General features: G+C 36.4%; 1 protein-coding gene across 2 annotated transcripts in view; it reads right to left on the bottom strand.

Annotated features, from left to right (window-relative positions):
* plxdc2b (plexin domain containing 2b) overlaps positions 1 to 20,009 on the bottom strand; it is a 71,909-nt gene that overhangs the window by 6,614 nt on the left and 45,286 nt on the right. For both annotated transcript variants that reach the window (XM_067400616.1, XM_067400617.1), the window contains exons 3-12: positions 17,394 to 17,540; positions 16,702 to 16,771; positions 14,819 to 14,941; positions 14,393 to 14,511; positions 12,831 to 12,930; positions 9,660 to 9,755; positions 9,312 to 9,393; positions 3,559 to 3,619; positions 2,391 to 2,544; positions 43 to 81 (exon numbers count right to left, since the gene is read on the bottom strand). In XM_067400616.1, the coding sequence (XP_067256717.1) occupies positions 43 to 81; positions 2,391 to 2,544; positions 3,559 to 3,619; positions 9,312 to 9,393; positions 9,660 to 9,755; positions 12,831 to 12,930; positions 14,393 to 14,511; positions 14,819 to 14,941; positions 16,702 to 16,771; positions 17,394 to 17,540 (991 nt within the window). The remainder of the gene's footprint in view (positions 1 to 42; positions 82 to 2,390; positions 2,545 to 3,558; positions 3,620 to 9,311; positions 9,394 to 9,659; positions 9,756 to 12,830; positions 12,931 to 14,392; positions 14,512 to 14,818; positions 14,942 to 16,701; positions 16,772 to 17,393; positions 17,541 to 20,009) is intronic.

Below are 20,009 nucleotides of genomic sequence, written 5' to 3'. Positions count from 1 at the left end.
CACTTTGAAACCACATACATTGCAGCAACGATAAGATCTTACCTCCATTGTCTTTGAGATGTAATGCAATCTTGGTGTCATCTATAAAAATAGATGAGAAAAGAGACAGAAGGAGGGAGAGAAAAAAATTGAAAAATAAAGCTTATTTTACATCTAGACAGTTTCTCTCAATTGTAACAACACAGACCCTAAAAACAAACTCATATCTCATAAACAACTGTAAATGGGTCGCGCATGTGTGAGGATCACTTCAAAGAGACTGTAGAATATATTTGTGATTGAAGAGCAAGTTACGGTTGTACTGAATTTTTAATGAGTGATCCACTCCAAGATTCTTGAATATGCTTTCTGGTGATCTGAATAGATTCTGTCTGGGACCGACAGTTCAACATCTGCTGTAGGCAATTCTGATGAGAACTGAAATCGAAATGAATTAAGTAGCACATATACTGCTGATGCACCTGATGCTGCTGTACTATCTGCTGTAGCCAGTGGCATTATAGCAAGATATCAAGCTTCTCATTTGCATCATATTAACATCAAAGCTTTTCGTTCACATACATGGATCACCTGATTAACTGCAATACTTCACACATGGATCAGGGTCAGATGGGGAGAAGAAAGTTAATTCTAGATTATTGTAAAAGACAAATTCATTCAGATAAAAATGTTAACCTAAATGTGATTCCTGCTGTTAACATCTAAATTAATAGATATGACTCGGGTCAAAAATATTAAGTAACGCCAACAAAACTACATTTAAAGTTCCTTAAAGGGATGGTTAACCCCAAAAATGAAAATGTTGTCATTATTTACTCACCCTCATGATGTTTCAAACCTGTATAACTTACTTTCACAAAAGATGATAGTATGTTTTATTTTCCCCTCTCCATACAATGGAAGTCAGTGGTAACCAAAATGGATTGGTTACCAACATTCTTCAAAATAACTTATTTTATGTTCAAAAATAAAAAAAGAAAGTCAGGTTTGGAATGAGTAAATAATGACAGATTTTGTTGTTTTTTTGGGCTGCACTATCCCTTTAAGGTAACAAATGCAGGTTACCACTTTTTATAGTGTACAGCAGAGTCACAGTTTTATAGTAAATGTAGTTTAGATACAGCATGAATTTCTTGATTGTTGGATATGGCTCTCTCAGCTTTTTAATTTCGTTTACTTAATGATGCAAGTTGGCAGTTAATGACATAGAAAATAAGAAAAGAGTGTATAAACAAGAGGTTTATGCCTTTTCAATGACCTCATAATTCACTGTCTTATTGAGCGTTCTGAGAAACAGTTAATGATGAACAGATTATTTCATGTACTGTACTTAATCACTTTAAGTGGACTCCTGGCAACCCTAATGCAATCTTTGTACCTAGATTTTTCCCTGCTGTAAAAACAAAGAACGATAGTGCCAATGACTTTTGTGAAGAGAGCAAGTATTCATAACTAGCCAGCCTTTCATTTCAAGACATGACAGAAACAAATACAAACATCAAATACCAACATCATCTTTTATATACAGCTTCCTATATAGCTCAACCCACAGTTAAGTCCCACTCCTCATAAATGTGCATTAAACCTCAAATATGTTCTCATTGGCAGTGACTTTGTGGCGTACAACCAGAGAAAATACTTGTTCCTGGACATATCTGGTTAAGTGTTACATTGACAGCTGAAGTGCTCAGTACCTAGGTAATAATTAGAAGGAAAAAAATCACTTCTTCATGTTGACTAGTGAACTAGACAAACAAGTAGGAGATGATAAAATTGAATTTCTTGAGCTGAAGTTTGGGTACAGCTATTGCTCCTCTACATTTTAAATATTTACAAGTGTATTCATAATTCAGAGATTGATAATTTATGCAATGTTGTTTACTGTCTGTTTGTGCCTATCACAAAGAAAAACAGAACAAAGCGCACAGCATGAGGTCAAGGTTATATAATAGTTAAGTGGTATGAGGTTGTATTTTCAGTGTATCTATCTTCATTGTAAGCATCAGTGTTTATTTAAAGGGAGATTCTTGTGTTTCGCTGGAGGAGAAGGAACAGCATGATTACCTACTGAATGCTATTTATGAGCAAACCCCTTCAGCTACATTCTGAATGTTCTTCAAACACGGAACATTTCTTTTCCAGGAATTGATTTTCCCCAGACTCATAAAGCACAAATAAGCCTTTCTTTTTCCGTGTCTATTGATTTATGTAGAATCCATTGGTGCCCTCTTAACATTATCCTTCTGCATTCTTACCATGAGCAGTCACTTGTAACTAATGGTTTAGATCATTGACTCATTGGTTTCCTGTTGTCAGAGGATTGTAACATCAGTTTCATGATTCATATTTCAATCTTAGTGCTATGTGTGTTGGTTTAGGTATGACAGTACCTTCAGTTGGTATGCTGGTGGGCATGTGTGTTGGGGCTTGAGCAGAACAACACTCAGTAGTCCCTCTGTTCCTTGTGGTCATCTTATCAGCTGATGCAGTGGTCAGTAGATTGAGATTGGTAGTGTTGATGATGTCACAGGTGTTATCCTTTGTCTGCGAATGAAAGACAGGTGAAATGATCAATCTGACAATATTTTATTATTTAAAAATTAGGGCTATCAATTTAACATGTTAACTTATTGCAGTTAATTATACAAAATAAACAGTTACACTTTATTTCAATGCTCCACTTCAGAAATTCTACTAACAATAAATAACTTTGCAACTACACCTCAACTAACTCAACTTCAACTACTTCTCAGAGTATTAGTAGACTGTAAGCAGACTGTTAGATTAGGGTTAGGTTTAGTAGTATTTGGGTTAGTAGAATAAGTTGAAATGTAGCCAGTGGAAGTGCCAGAATGACACAGAACAGAAGATATTTTTGAATAAAGTCATTATTTTTGTTTTGTTTTTTGAACCACTGCAGTCATGTGGACTATTTTACTTATGTCTTTAGTACCTTTCTGGGCCTTGAAAGTGGCTGTTAAATTGCTGTCTATTGAGTAATCAGACAATTCTTGGATTTCATCAAAAATATCTTAATTTGTGTTCCGAAGATGAACGAAGGTCTTACTGGTGTGGAACGACATGAGGGTGAGTAATTAATGACAAAATTTTTTGGGACATTTTTGGGTGAACTAACCCTTTAAGCAGACAGTCTACTAATACTCTAGTCTAATTAGTTAGTTAGCATGTAGTTGCAAAGTTATAGTTAATAGAATGTCTGAAGTGGACCATTGAAATCAAGTGTTTCCAAATAAACACACACAATCCATGCCTTTTTACTCAAATTCCATAATAAAGGCAACAACAGCAAAAGATACCAGTGTGTACAAACTAATAAAGCTAAATATACAATCAATAAATGAAATGTTTACAGATTTCACATTTTCATACATATTAATTATTTGTGGGCTTCACTGTTAAACAGTATTTTAGAATGGCAAAAGGACAAAGAGAAAAATGCATGGGGTATTTTTCTCTCTCTGGAAATGGCAGACGAGTTCATCCATCATGTAGGCACAGAGATTTAGGTTAGAAACCAACACACTTCCACATACACACCTCATCTGGGCAACTGCTATCCACCCAGTCCTGCCTATGGCGATCAAAGCCGCTGGAACACCTGTCATAAAAAATTATAATAGGTCATTAGTATTTTAAAGATGGCCAATAAAAATGCAAACATGATCTCCATCTTTTATAGATCCCACCGGTGGCCAATGCTGGGAAATCTTATGAAATCTTCAACTCTTCTTAGAAACACTATAAGTGTGAGTTCCACGAAAAATACTTCTTCAAAACAACAAAAGGGCGGGTAAATCATAATAATGAATTTTCATTTACAAGTCATCCATGAAACTTCCATTAAAAACACTCTGTTCACTGTGGTTCAGAACAGGAAATTCAAAACGGTGAAATATACCGAGGACTGTCTAAAGCAGTATATCACTGATAGATGCTGGCTTATAGAGTCAAGATTAGGCAGCACAGCTAGTATTTCTTTTCCTCCTCCCCTGCCTTCACTTTTTCTTAAACATAGAATGGCGCACAATGGGCCTTGGCTGCTCAGCATTCCTGGTGTCTGCCGAGATACAGTCACCCTTACTCCATATTCTTCAGCAATTCCCTATTCTCCATTCGTCTTTTTGTGAAATATTATTTCTTTTCAGTTCAGTACCATTCACCATAGACACATTCATATCAGCTCTCTCAGTTTCTTGAGATACTGGGCTCAGAAAACACACATCTGCTTCACAGGTGGTAAAACAATCAGTTCATTTTATGTGTGCATGTTTGTATGATATTTTAATTTGGCTTGTTGTCACTGTAAACAAAAATCAAAGAATCCTTTTCTCTCTTTTTTTTGGTTGATGATTTTATACAAGAGTTGATATAAATGCACAAAACAATTAAATAAACATGATAGAAATACATTAATCTAAATAATAAAGTAATATAAACTGACAGTCATTGAGTCTTAGAACAGCATTTTTTACTCAACTCTTGAAATGGTGTGGGTGAGAGTCAGCAAACATAAGGCACTGCTTTAATCACATGACTTGCTCTTTGGAAAGAAGCACCTTAACCAGTGGTGGCAGGGGGCACTATAGTGTGTGTCTAACTGAAAGCTTTGGATTACAGATTTCATGACCCACGAACATGAAGCAGAGATCTGTTAAAAGCTACTACTGACTGGAATGCACACACACACACACACACACACACACACACACACACACACACACACACACACACACACACACACACACACACACACACACACACACACACACACACACACACACACACACACACACACACATGTTTGTTTTAGTGAATTGTGGGGACTTTCCATAGGCTGCAATGCATTTTCTACTGTACAAACTGTACTTTCTATCCCCGTACCCTACCCCTAACCCTAAACCTAACCATCACAGGAAACTGTACACACCTTTATTTTCTCACAAAAACATCATTTAGGTTTTTTTATTAATTAATTTACATTGTGGGGACCGGTGGCTGGTGGGGACAAAAACACACACACACACACACACACACACACACACACACACACACACACACACACACACACACACACACACACACACACACACACACACACACACACACACACACACACACACACACACACACACACACACACACACACACACACACACACACACACACACAGACAAAACAAGCTGTATCAGAACAGAAAGGTGTCATACTGTAGCAGGGTGTTTCATATTTCATTACTCTGAAGTAATGAAATTACTTTTAACAGTTGAGTGTAATAGTAAGGATTATGTGCATCAAAAACCTAGATTTGCATACTTGGAAAAGCATTCTTTCACGCTCAAGGTCAGATTATTACTGGATCAGAATAAATTTGATCTGACTGCATTTACAGTCATTAACATGTAAATGAGATTATGAAAGGTCTGAGAAGTGCTGACGAAGGATGTGGCCGCCGCCATTGGCAACCTCAAATCCAGACAGATATATTTCACTTTAATTTGTCTTCCTTGTATGATTCATTTGGGCTCAGGGTAACTGATTGGGAGAGAAAAGGAAAGCAGACATAATCGCCATGGCAAAGCTATAAAATTAAATTACACAAATTTGTTTACTAAATTAAGTCATTTGAAATCTAGTTTGTACATTTTGTACTTTGGTCACTTCTAAAGCTTTGTATTGCGTCACTTGTCATGTTACTTTCTCCCTAGGAATGCATGCACTGATATAAATCTGGCCTGATAAACTGATAATTACTACAAATACTACAAATGAATTCACATCACAACATTAAAATGGACAGTATGAAAATTAATATTGATAGTATTTTAAAAAATTCCCAAATTAATCATTAGGGAAATGTGCATATAAAATGAGATATCCAATATCGATATACAATACTAATACATTAAAATATTATCAATATGATAACTGATATCATAGTATATGATAGACCTTATAAGGCCAGCGGTTGTATTCAGTGCCACATCTTTGGACAATAGAGGCTGATGTGCGTGCATGCATGTGTGTGTGTGTGTGTGTGTGTGTGTTAGTCAACTGCATCAGACTTCATCTGAGGGCTGTTTCATAAAAGATGCTAAGAAAAGCGAGGATTAAACTCCAAAACCTGACTTGAATTAACCTAACAAATGAGTTTGGGCTAAAACGGTTTCATAAAAGGTAATTGAAGTTCACGCAGTCCCGCTAATTCGATCCAGGTTTACCTAGTCAAGATAATTTTGCGTTCACGCTTTTCTTAAGCAGCCCTAGAGGTCGATCATGGATCAAATCGATCCACCATAGGAAACGGCATACATTTTGTGCTATTTTATGCATTTGAGACATGGTGTTTTCCTTAGTGCATAACTTACTTTTCACAAGTTTATTCTCCATCTGTAAATGTTAGAAAGTAATGCAAATATTTCCATTTTGCGGCTAAACTTCACAGTGAACGAGTGCTGCTGCGCGCATGCGCGCTAAACAGATGGAATGCAATAGAAGCAATAATTCTAAAATACACATTTCGCTAAAATATTTGATGTTCGACATTAAATGTGCCTTATGTACAAGTTTAAACCTACAAGTAAGTGTATTTTTATGATAGTAACTGTAAATGGACTATTGTAATGCGGTAAATCAATATACTTTGGGACAATTACTGAGTTTAGATTCATCTTACCAATTAAAATTTAGTCTGTGCATATTTATTTTAATTTTTAATTTTGTGATTTTAATTTCTGCTCTAATAATAACCATAAAGAGTACTACTGCCAAACAAAACCAGAGAGAAATGTATTCATATATTTTAAAACAATCTAATTAAATATTGGACACAAAACATTTAGCCAGTAAGAAAGGAAAACCTGTAGGTTTCACACACACACACACACACACACACATAGATTGTTTATAAATATATATATAATATGTATGAGACCAGAGTATAGATTAAATATGGGCCTTGGAAAAGGCTAGCAGACTTTATTGTGCTTTGACTACAGTGGGTAGTTTCAGTGTGGACAACAACCATGCATGTCACTTCAGCAGGCTGCATCTTACTCTGTCACTCTTAGCTTTTGCTGGTTCTGAAACACTCACTTGGTATTTCTCCTGCTCTTTGTCTATAGCAAAAAACAATCACTCCTCACTTAGTGAAAGCTTACAAATGAAGGCCTGATTGTTTCAGGGGCCTTGTCACAGGTCTATTGATTTTGAATTTCTGTGTTACTTTTGCTATATTTTCAGACTTAAAACAATGATTTGGTAATCCTCTTGTACTCTTTTGTACTAAGAAATAAGTCTCTGACAGTTCTCTCCCAAGTGCTTCCATTGTTGTCAGTATTAAGTCTGAGAATGATTCAGTGGCTATATAACACTTAATTTTTAAGAAATTACTTTTCTTTAAATGTTTTGTTTCTCATCATACTTACCTTTTAATAAAAAAAATGCCTTAAACTTACACCAATATATATTTTTATATTATTATTATATATTATTTAGCACTATTTAGTAAATGTGTGTTTTATATATATATATATATATATATATATATATATATATAATATACACACATAATAATATACACAATATATATATATATATATATATATATATATATATATATATATATATATATATATATATATATATATATATATATATATATATATATGTTAATAAAGTCAAATAATTTTATGTGAGAGAGTCAGTTGTAATATCATTGCGTTCCAATTGGTCAGTGTTAGAGGAGCTCGGCTTAGCCTGACAGTTAGCCTGCTCCAGACCAGGCTAGTTTCCCAGCATAAGTTGCCAGAGTAACTGAGTTTGAACTAATTTAAGTTTGTTTTATGAAACAGAATTCGCTGACAACAAGTCTGACTAAGTAAAATAAGCCTGGCTTGTTTTCTAATCTTGTGTTATGAAACAGCCCTCTGCTCTCTCCAAAAACAAGGGGTAAATTGTTGATAAATTGCATTGGGAGGATCAGACTGTCAGTTATTAGCTTAAACCAACTGAGTTACCTGCATTTACTGTATCATTAGCCTGCTCTCTCTCTCTCTCTCTCTCTCTCTCTCTCTCTCTCTCTCTCTCTCACACACACACACACACACACACACACACACACACACACACACACACACACACACACACACTGGTGGCTTGATAAAGACTGTGTGTAGTCTTTATCAAGCCACCCCCCCAAAAAACTGACTTTAATTACAGTGGCAATTTCTGACTCTACATTGTTTCCATAACCTTCAGCCAAACAAAAATGGTTATGCATATTAATGAAGTCTGAATTTAACTCCCTTGTCTATCAGCAGAAGATTCAAGACTCAGTGCTACTTAATTATGCAATCCAGCTGGTTTAGAAGCAGGTTTCCTAGAGTGGATGGAAAAAAACCAATCCCCCACTGACATTGAAAGATGTGCTTGTGCTTTCCATCATTATGTTACGTATGTAATGATTCATAGAATAACAAATAGAACTAGAAATGCTACAGAAAAATCAAAAAATGTGTGCAGCACATATGCAATTGATAGAGGGAAAACAAGTTAAACTCCTCTAAAACAGGCGAATTGGCCTTTTTCTCTTTTTGCCAGTCAAAGACCAAATTTCACAATAAATGCCAACTGGGATATTATATCCCTGAATCCCTCAGAGTATGTGTATGCATGTGTGTGGGTGTGTATGTAAGTGCTTGAGAAGGAGAGCGAGGGATTGAAAGAGTAGACAGATGGAAGGATTGCCAGGAAAATAAAGTAGAAGGAGGTCGGGTGTCTCGGTCGCGTCTGTTCTTTGGTATGTGATCTACAGAGAAAAGCTGTCTGGGTTTGGGAGGTGAGAGCCCGGGCATGAATCAGCAGGAATGTGACTTTATTTTCCCTCTTTCTCACTTTAAGGGAAAAAAAAAAGTCTTGGTATGAAAGATTCTCTGCCACATTGGAAGCAATATTACTTAGAAAAAATGCACAGCAAGATGCCAGAGAGATTTCATTAATGGTTTACACATGATGTTTACAATTCGTTTCAATTTTTATATACAAAGGCAATCTTGTAACATTGTGACTGCTGAATTAGAAGTGGTGAATTATCTCCACATATCTTGTGAATGTCTGTGTTGTAAGTGCTTCTGTTTCAGCAACTGCTGACAGAACTTGTAAAATGTAAATTACTCCCCTTGTTCATTGCACCACCTCAAGGCAAGCGGTCTGAGAACCGCGTCTTTAATTCCAGTAAAATTAAATGGGAATAATGGAAAGAGAGACTGATGAAGGGCGGTTTGTTTTCTCACCTATTGAGCCGGTGACACCAGCTGCAGTTGAAGTTAATCTGTGAAGCTATGCAAGAAGTGCAGCTTGTGAATTGAAGACATGCTGTGAAAGAAAAAAAAAGAGATATAGAAAATGCCTCAGCACAGAATCAATCAAGAGTACAGCAAAAGGCTAACAAACAATGAACTGGATTTTCATATGATTTGTAAGAAATGTTGAGTACAACAGTCTAATATAAAATAAATAAATATTGTAGATAAGAGGTACAACAGTATAAGCCTCTATTAGTTATAAGGTAATACATATTTATGATTTTATGGTAGTTATCAAGACTATATATGTGTGTGTGTGTGTGTTCAGTGGCTTACTGGGTAGCGGCAACATTTCTACAGCTGTGCTGTTGGTAATTTTGGTCTTTAACAGCTCCACTCTGTGATACTCATAGATAGTTTTTCTCCGCACATCTAGAGCCACACAAATACACATTACAATTAGAATCATTTGGATTGTTTAAACTGCTGTAGCTCAGGTATACAGAGAGAGAAAGAGAGCAATGGTGTTTTTCTTTTCCACATTTAAAGTACTTTCATCCACCTGATTTTTATTGTAAAAGTGGGCATGGCCATTTTTAATGGAAAGGTGTCAGCCACTTCCAGTTAAGTTAGCAGTTAGCTTACAAAAACAGTCCGCTATGCTGCTTGATGTTTACAATGTAGGGATGTTTCCTTCAAGGAGGCAAGGACCTCGCCAAAAAATTGGATGACAAAATCATCCAAAGTATAAAAATAAAACAAATCTTACTAAAGATCTTACATCTTATCGCAAATCTTACTAAAAAAGTGTATAAATCACTCCTTTTTCTAAAGTGATTTATACGTGGAGCAACAGTCTCTTTACAAGTGGAGCAACAGTCTCTCTTGCCTCCCCTAAACCAATTGAGCTCCAACAGACCCCCTAAAGCATGCCATCGGTTTGGTGGTTGAAATTAAGAAAGAATGGGGAAAAGTTACATGAGAGGAGGCAATGCCTCCAGCGCACTATGATTGGTTATTGCGCTGTTCACACAATAATCCCGCCTCTGATTTTTTGTGCACGTTCTATATCAGAAAATCGGTCTGAATTAATAAACAATGGTGTTAATGGGAAGACTACTTAAAAAGTAAACAACTCACTTAGATATCACCACTGTTATGTCATGTCCAAATCAAACTCGAAATAACTTGAAAACATGATCTGTACGTTTTTTTTTAGTGAGCAATCAGCTTGATGAAAATAGCCTAGATACATCCTGTGTCTGTGACCGTTGTGACACCTGCAGTGTTCACAAGCAGCTTTGATGACAGAAGATCTGAAAATAAGTTGACTATTAAAAAGAACAGATGAGAATTAGTTTACAAATAAAATTAACACAATTTGTTACTGCATTCTTATGGTTATTATTTTGGAACACATGTAAAGATGTTTAAAAACACAAGATTTATACTTAAAAAGAACATAATTACACTTTTAAAAAGACAAAATAGAATTGTATTGGCTGTTGGTTTTATGATAGTGTAAGTAATGTTTATTTAACCTAGAAAATTTGTCAACATTAAGTGTAACTAGACCATGAATTTACACGTGTAGCCAAGAAGATGTCAGAAAAATCTTACAAGAATGTTACAGTTAAGTTATTTTAAGTTTCTATTTTTTCCTCTTTTTTTTCTCTTAAATGTGTCGCTTTGGTTTTTAGTTGCATTGTATAGGGTGTCATTTTTACATTAAAGGTGCAAACTGCATTTCTGTCAAAATTGTAAAAGAACTAGTAAAAAACAAATTGTGGTCAGTAGAGATCAGTATCAAGTCTGAAAATGACAAAACTCACATTTGAGTGGACAACTCCATGAGGCAGCAGAGTGCACTGAATGCATGTAATGGTATCAAATGCTCTTACCTTGAGATGTTTGATTTGCTGTAGTGAAATAGTTTGTGAATACAGTATATCTAAAAAAATGTTCAAGTAGTTTCAAAAAAGAGCCTTGTGTTTTCTAATTAAGTCATTAACTAATTAAATCATTTGAAAAGATTCCTGTCTTTAGGAACTCTAACATTGATACATACATTGGTTATTTAGTACTCATAGTCTCTAATGGCATGACTTTTCAAAAATTAAATGCATTGGCTGATAAACCTACACTAGTTTGATGTGTTTCATCTGAAGATATTTCAGTATATAATAGTCTTTGAGTTAAAGTTACGTCACCCATCTTCAACACACGCTGGATCAAATGTATGTACACGCTTGTATGGTTATATTGTAACTGCACATACAGATACATTCAGTAAAACATCATCTACGTGACTGGTAGCTGAATTACCCAAAAGCAGTGAAATGGAAAATTGAATTAGAATGAAGAGAGGCTAGGTACTATAGCAAGTTTTCTGTATGTGTATGTGTGTATAGGTTTGATTATACTGAAAATCTCCTGCAAATTTAGTAAAACAAACAAAAAAACTTTTTAGTGGTCCTTGCTATTTGAAACACTCATGCAAATCATGTTTTGTTTTAACTTTACTGATATCTACAGGTTTGTTCAAGAGTTTGGGCCACCTCTGTATAAAAAAACTGTCCTCTGTGTGTTTGTAGGTGTGTATATGGCTTTTCATGTATCAGCCTCTGGCTGAATGTGTATGGTAAGGTAAAATCTGTCTGATAACATGAATGTGTGTCTGTCTGCAGCTGAGGAAGTAACTGTCTGACCTTGCTGAAACCTACATCGTTGGTGTATTAGCACATAAAAGAGTGGCTAAACTTTAAGACAGGAAATTGTAGCTTGTTCAGTGAAGGCTGTTTTTCTCTTCCTGTGGGTAATTACATTTCTTGCCCATGTGGTGTCACAAAACTCCTTGCCTGCTGATATTGCCTGGAGATATGCATGTGTGTGTGTGTATGCATCTTAAACAGTGTGACCTGATGAGTCTCCAGACACTAATTAGTGAAAGATAGGCAAGACCAACGCAGGCTATTACCACTCTCAATCACTTCATCTCATTCTACACTCTCTCCTTCCCCTCAGAGCTGACTCTCTCTCGCTCATATCATAACAGACAGACAGAATGATGCAAATCCTGCCCTTTCTCAGCAGACAGTCACAAACAAACACACAAACGCTTGGGAAGAATAAGCTGTCGTGGAAAATCATGAGCTTCCATTCATGATGTCCTGACAGCAAACACCTCCTCTCCTCCTGTTCTCTCCCAAACTCACTCACTGCCCAACTCCAGACATATTTATCTGCTAAATTTGTCTCTCCAGCGCAGTTGGGTTTGGTCCTGCTGGGCTCACTGTTACTACAACATCAAAGACTTTTCCTGCTTGGCACACCAGACAACCAACAGACAGCTTGAGAAGGGAGGAGATTGGAGCTCTGAGATCATCCCAGAAGTAAATGACTGTCAGAACAAACATACTGCCAGTTTTCTGATGGGCTAAATAGCACCTGTCATACAGAATACAGATGGTTTACTGGTGTTATGATGAATGCATCACATTCACTCACTCGGGATCTGCTGAATCTTATGGACCACCACAAAGGCATCAGACAGCCCAACCTTCACTGGATGATTGACAGAGCTGATCTTTGCTATCTGTATTGGGACCTGAAATAAAAGCACATATTATTTATCTCATCAATCATCAACATTAAGAGGTGAATTTTGACAGCTATAGGGCCCTATTTTAACGATCTAAACGCATGGTCTAAAGCACAAGTGCGCTTAGGGCGTGTCCGAATCCACTTTTACAAGTTTAAGGACGGGAAAAATGGTCGGCGCCCCCGGCACATTGTCTTAAAGGGTTGTCCCTATTCTCTTAATGAGTAATGGGTGTGTTTTGGGCATAACATGCAATAAACCAATCAGAGTCTCATCTCCCATTCCCTTTAGAAGCGAGTTGTGCTCGCGCCATGGCGGATACATGGCAGATTTTGCAAATGGAAAAACTGAATGCTTCTCTAGCGAGGAAATTGATCTGCTCGTGTGCAAGGTTAAAGCCATTAGACCATCTACGGGAAAAAACAGATTCCACCAAAGCATTTTTATCTTTATGCACACAATAATAATCTTTTACATTGTAATCCTTTTATTTTTAATATTTGGCATGTTTGTGTGCTGCTGCGCGTCCCTGTGTGTGTAATAAGCAGAGTGCACCCACCTATAGGTGCATATTAGTAACGTGCCCTTTAAATAACAAAAAATAAATAAATAAATACTGCGCCATTGACTTTAGACCGGGTTTCAGTTGGTCAATGGCGCAGTCTATTTCAGGTGCCCTTAAAAATAGTAACGCGCCAACAATGTGCCTGAACACACCTCGTTTTCAGACCAGCACGCCCATGGGCACACAAATGGGCACAAATGCATTTGCTATTTAAACAATCTGGTGCAGGATGTGAAAATGATAACTGCGTTGGGCTGAAACAAACTAGCAAAAAGCTAGTTTCGGCCTGGCGCCGCATTGCGTCGGGTGTATGATAGGGCCCATAAAGAAAAAACGAAAGAAGATACGGAGTGAGTAGAGCAGGCATGGAGAGAGGGAGAGGCCTGAGGTTTGCGGGCTGAATGAGCTTTGCAATAATCAAATAAATCTCAACAGCATTTCAAAGAATGCATTTCCTCTTCTGACTAGATGCTTACAATATTTCTTTATATATTTCTGTCAGCAAAGTTATACAAACATATTTTAATCTTCATTCATAAAATGATTGTACATCAAATTAATATTATATTTTACATGAAATTATAAATATACATGCATATAATATAAATATTATGTCAATTTAAAATATGATTTACTAAATGATTCATGCATTTCAATTATGTCATATTTGACTGCACATGATCTGTACTAAAACTGATTGAAAAAATTCTTAACCGTATCGGTTACATTTCACTTTGACTTTACATGGTACTGTTTGTAAGTGGCAAATTGAAAAGTGACACAGTCACACAAACTCTGATGAAACAGGAAGTAATCACAAAAGAGCCAAGTCACACAGTGAGAGGAACAAATAGAAAACAGGATGAAAGGTATGGAGGAAGAAATGAAAAATTTATATCAGACCTCTTTGTAAGCAAAGACAATTCGTCCATCACTGTGTAATGTGGCCTGGAAGGTGAAACTTCCTTGATTATAAGAATCCTGGAGATGGACGTGATCCCACTGGACAACCAAAGCAGTTCCTATAAAACACATGCATACACATTCAACTAATATTTAATAGCATATTTAATATTAATATTCTATACTTATAATAAAGGCTCTGTAATCAACATCATCTTGAAAGGATAGCATGATCTTTATTTGATTTATGGAAAGTCAAATCCAATTTTTTTGATAGGCGTCTGTATTTAAAGATTGGTAGGTCTGACAGATTTATATTGGATATTTCTGTACCACTATATATTTCCACTATATATTTCTGTCTCTCAGTTTCTCTCTCTCTCTCACACACACACACACACACAGTCTAGTGCCTCTGTCTCTTACCATTGTCAAAATAGATGACAGTTGAGTTTCTGGAGAGGCTGGGGTCAAAGTTTGCCATAAGTGGAGCGATATATTGTGTGGCTGTCAACATTCGGTGAACCACATCTCCAGTGTAGATGAACCCTAAAAGCACACACACACACACACACACACATGCACAAACAAACAATCCAAACCATTACAATTTATATCCATGCATTAACAAAACCATTTAACATATGATCTTCAAAATGAACATATTATAAAGGCACTCAATTTGTTATGAATAAAATTTTTTTGGCACCAATGTATGAACATGTGTGTCTCTTTCCTCCTCTAAATCTCTGTGCTCTCCTCCTTTCTCATCTATCCATCCTGGCAAACAGCCCTGGCCTGTCTCCAAAGTGATTAATACTCTAATTAGCCATATAAATGCCTCCTTCCATCCCACTCACAAACAGAGAGGACCTTTAAACACACATACATAATCTAAAATGTGTCTTCAGCATTTGTTTGCTTAAATCAATGCAAATCTTTCCACAGGAATTCAGCCAACCTGGACTATGCTGACCCCCTCCACTTTCTGTAAACAAAGAGGATTCATTAAACTCAGAGCAAAACTCATTAAATTCAATTTAATACAAAAATTAAATAATTAAGTCAAAAAACAGGGTTCACTATTATTTACAACACAAAACTATATATATATCATGGCAATGTGCACACTTAATAAATATAATTAAAAAGTATTTAATAACTTTATAAACTACTGAAACTTCACTATTACGACAACAGTTTGCCATTGCAAAAAACACTAACAAGTACCATGGTACTGTTATCTGATTCCATGACTGCCACATACTTTTTTCTAAGGGATATTTTAAAACAAATATAAGAATGATCACTTGAGTTTGAGACTTGAGTTTATTGTTTCATAACTGCCTCAATGACAACTAAACAATCAGAGTACAAAAACATATTTAAAGTATATAAGTATAAATAGCAAAAGCAAATACTGGCAGATACTTCAGTGTATTGTAGTACACTATAACCAGTACGCAATAAAAACATAATTTTCAGCTGGTATGAGATGAGAATAGGGAGAAGAATGTGACTGGAAAAAGGTGTATTTGAACAGGTCGGTTGCGTCAAAAGCTAAATTCACTGTCCTTGCTCTCCGCACCACTGTCCCAGTTACCAAAGTAATTTCTTTTGTAATTGTGTCTGGCTCAACCAGACAACGGTGGGTGGAGGAGTTAGCGCAAATAGCCTTTGCCAAAAAGATGTCTGATTGTCTATTTAAATAGACAATCAGAATTTAATAATTTAGCAAACATTTCCCAGTGCTGTTTATTATATATTATTTAGGGAGGAAAAGTACCTCTGACACAGTGCATGATTTTTTTGCTCCAGAGAGAACATGGCTTCACTGGGAAATTTAGATCACTTGTGTTTCACCGTTTATAACCACAGAGTGATGACTGATGTAATTATAGAGAGAAATTATATGGTGGTTTTCTCTCTCTATCTTTCCCTCACTTTCACCGCTTCATCTTAGACTAATTCCAGCAGCCAGTGAGTCACATGAACCACGATCATAATAAAAATCCCCACACATGCCCTCATATCTGTAGCATGCACAGTCAGCCGTTATTAAGAAGAACCTCTCACAGCTGATAAACACAGCCTGATCCTCTACAACACTGACTCTCAGTCAAGCTCTTATGCCTACAAGCAAGAACCAATCAATTATATATTCCTCTATAAGCTCATATAAATCATATGTTCTGCTTCAGCCATATAATACTCATATCGCATGGAGACAGGCAGACGCTCTCTTATGACCTAACTGAAAATCATTGGTTGTGCTTCACACATCACGTAGAGGAGGACAGTTCACTTACCGCCAGTTGCAACCGTGATCTCTCGCAACAAATGTCCATAAAATGGAAAATCAAAGGAGAGATTGACCCGCTGAGAATAAAAAGAAGACAAAATTTAGCTTGCAATTAGAAAAATATCTAAACAATAAGCAGAATCAGTATAAAATGACTACAGAAGGCTGTGAGTAATAAAACATACAGGAAGTGTACATCCAGATGGACCCCGCAGACTCATTCTGTGGTCGGCTAAAGCAAACACAAGTCTGCTAATAAATTTGACTTCTGCCCTAAATCTACGGTGCGCTTGTCCGCTGTGGTTTCTTTTGTTTGGAAAGTGCAATGAGAGGATATCGCAGTCTGTTCCAATAATGGGATGGCGACACACCAAAACCTGATCCCATTTCAGAGAAATGTGGCATTTGAGGATCGACACTTGGTCTATTTCTTTCATAACCCACACAAGCAAACAAACTCATCCAAAAACAACAGGTTTATGTTCACTATACAAAATGTTTGTATCCCTATACAAACTGTTGTTTTAGTAAGGAACAACAAAGTACTGTAGGATAAACGGCTGATGGAAAACAGTTGCTGCTGAACTTGAAAGTTGGTCAATGGAACTACAATGGAAATGTTGGCATTTCATGTCAGTTGCATTTTAAAAGAAGTGTCCTGCTTTCTATGTGAGTGTGAATGAATGAATGTTGTCTTACCGCTGCTTGTCTGTGTGTATTAGACAGGATGCCGTGAATCTTCACCTTTTCTTTGTCCATCTGATCGATATTTACCCATAACTCTTTGCTCATAGGGTCACTGGGGCCATAAGTTTTTGAGGTGTAGTAGTTATGATCTGTGTCTTCCTACAAGGAAATATCAGACAGCCAGTCAGGAAAAAAAAAGAACACAATACTTACTGAGAAGAAAATCATACAGGTCTGGAACAGCATGATGGTGTACTTTGAAAGACATTTTCACTTTTCAGTGAACTATCCCTTTAATAAACTATGAATAAACACCTCAACACACTCCATATTTGTTTATGGCAAGCTTTTTACAATCAGGGGCCATGAACCCATTCTGATTATTACATCACAAACAAATACCTTTTCAGGTCAAAACCAAACAAACACTCTCCCAAAAGAAAATATGAGCACACAGAGGCATGTTTACAATAGACTGAGCCAATCTCTTTATGTTTTTTTTTTTCAATGCTGACCACATAAGGAGCAACGAGAGGTTTAATGAACTTAGCATTGATCAGCCGTGCCTGTAGAGGTGTTCCAGCCTCTGCCTGGATAATATGACATCAAAACAGCAAAAGTTCTTTTAGCCCAGTTTTCCCTCTCCGTTCACCCCAACAGAGCTGGACGACAGAAAGACTCAAGAAAGAGGAAGACGAGTGATTGAGACACAAAGCTTATAAGTGTGGATGTATGTGCATCTGTGTGCGAATGTACACATACCTGTGATCAAATGTACCTGTTATATCAATATACAAGCAAAAAAGTGACACTCCAAAAACTTTGACATTTTAAATAAATTAACAGGTCTGCAGATTACATCTGCCAAGCAAATGGATGGAAAATCTGAGTTCCAGCAGAAACAAGCCTTCACTGCTGATTGGTAACAGCATAACACTTTGGACTGGGATAGAAGAAAATGATCAAATAAAGAAAAGAAAATCAACTCATGGAAATTGTATCCCTCAATTTACTGACCATTACAAGTCATTTTCTACAAGGACTGTCTTCAGTGATCCAATTATTAAAAACTTGTGGGTTTTAAAAACAAACCAAAATTAATATTTTGTCTACAAATTAGCATAATGCGTGACAAAAAACCCTTGATCACATGACCAAGGCCATGGGCGTGACATGATCATTCATGACAACACTGTGGATGACTCGAGTTTGAGTCCCAACCCGCAGTCCCGCTCCCCTCTCTACTCTCCTATGATAATAAAGGCAAAAAGGCTAAAAAAAGATTTTAAATTGTGAGGACACATGTGCTTTGTGAGTACAAGACATGATGTTTGACAAACTACTAATCAAAAAGAAGAAGACCCACTGGACATGACCCAATATCCTCTTAGACCGTTAATGAAATCGCCCCGGATTGATCTATTGTTGTTTACTGAGCAAGTCAAGGTTGTCTGTAAAGCCCTATGAAGAAAACCCTTGATCATAGATGTTTGCACTCTGCACTGAGAAATTCAGCATGAATGAACTATATGAATAATACAATCCTCAGAAAGAGAGAAATATTAAGAAGTTAAGAAGAGAGGTGAATATAAGATATGTAATCTTTGACAGTTTAATCTCATAGAGTGCAAAACAAGCAAAGTGACACAGACATAAACTAAAACTAAAAGCCTAAACTAAAGCCTGAGGCCGTGCCATAAAAAAGCAATAGAAATTCAGGCCTTTGAAACACACAAAATAAAAAAATGACATAAGTACTTTGTTGTATGTGAAATAAATGATGCACCTGGTGTATGTGTGTATGAATGTTTACACAGGAATGCGTTTGTATACAGGAGCTGTAGGAGTTCAAACACTAAAATTCCCTCACACAGACCTTGTAAAACAACTTCAAAGGAAACAGCCAGTGGACATAAAAATTAGCAACTGCATATTGTATACACTCGCAATGCTTTGAAGAACTCATCATGTGGGAAACTAATTCAATACTACAAAACATAAATTGTCTTGTGATGTTTTTCATATGGAAATAATGAACACATTGATCAGTGTACAACTGCTCTCTGTCTCTTTGTGCACATTAGATTTCTATTATCCCAGCCACTAAGATCAACTCAGACCAGCAAGAATTTCTATGCTGAGTAGTGCAGGTCGATCTTGTGGACCAACATGGTGTGCAAAACTTGGGTCGACTTTCTGATAAAGCTGGATGACATGAAATCTTGCTGTCAAAATTGTGTCATAATTTACCCACCCTCATGTCCTTACAAACCTTTATGACTTTCTTTCTTCTGTGGAACATAAAGGAAAAAAATATTATGAAATATGTTGGTAACCATTTTGGATTCCATCAACTTGCATTGTTAAAAAAAAAAAAAAACACTAATATTTCAAAATATCTTTTATGTTCCACAGCAAAAAGTCATACAGTTTTGGAACGACATGAGGGTGAGTAAATGATGACAGAAACCAGCACACCAGCATCTAATTCTAAAACTTAACGATTGCCGGTGGTCTTTTGAGCAGGGAGGGCACACAGAAATGTGTTTAAATGAAAAAGAAATACAGTTAAACCAAATCTCAATGAACCAAGAACACTGTTCTAAGAGGAAGTCAAACCCCAGAGTT

Source organism: Chanodichthys erythropterus, chromosome 11 (assembly GCF_024489055.1).
Source record: "Chanodichthys erythropterus isolate Z2021 chromosome 11, ASM2448905v1, whole genome shotgun sequence".
Taxonomy (NCBI): Eukaryota; Metazoa; Chordata; class Actinopteri; order Cypriniformes; family Xenocyprididae; genus Chanodichthys; species Chanodichthys erythropterus.
The sequence above is the reverse complement of the archived record's forward strand: the minus strand, read 5'-3'. Positions and strand labels throughout refer to the sequence as shown.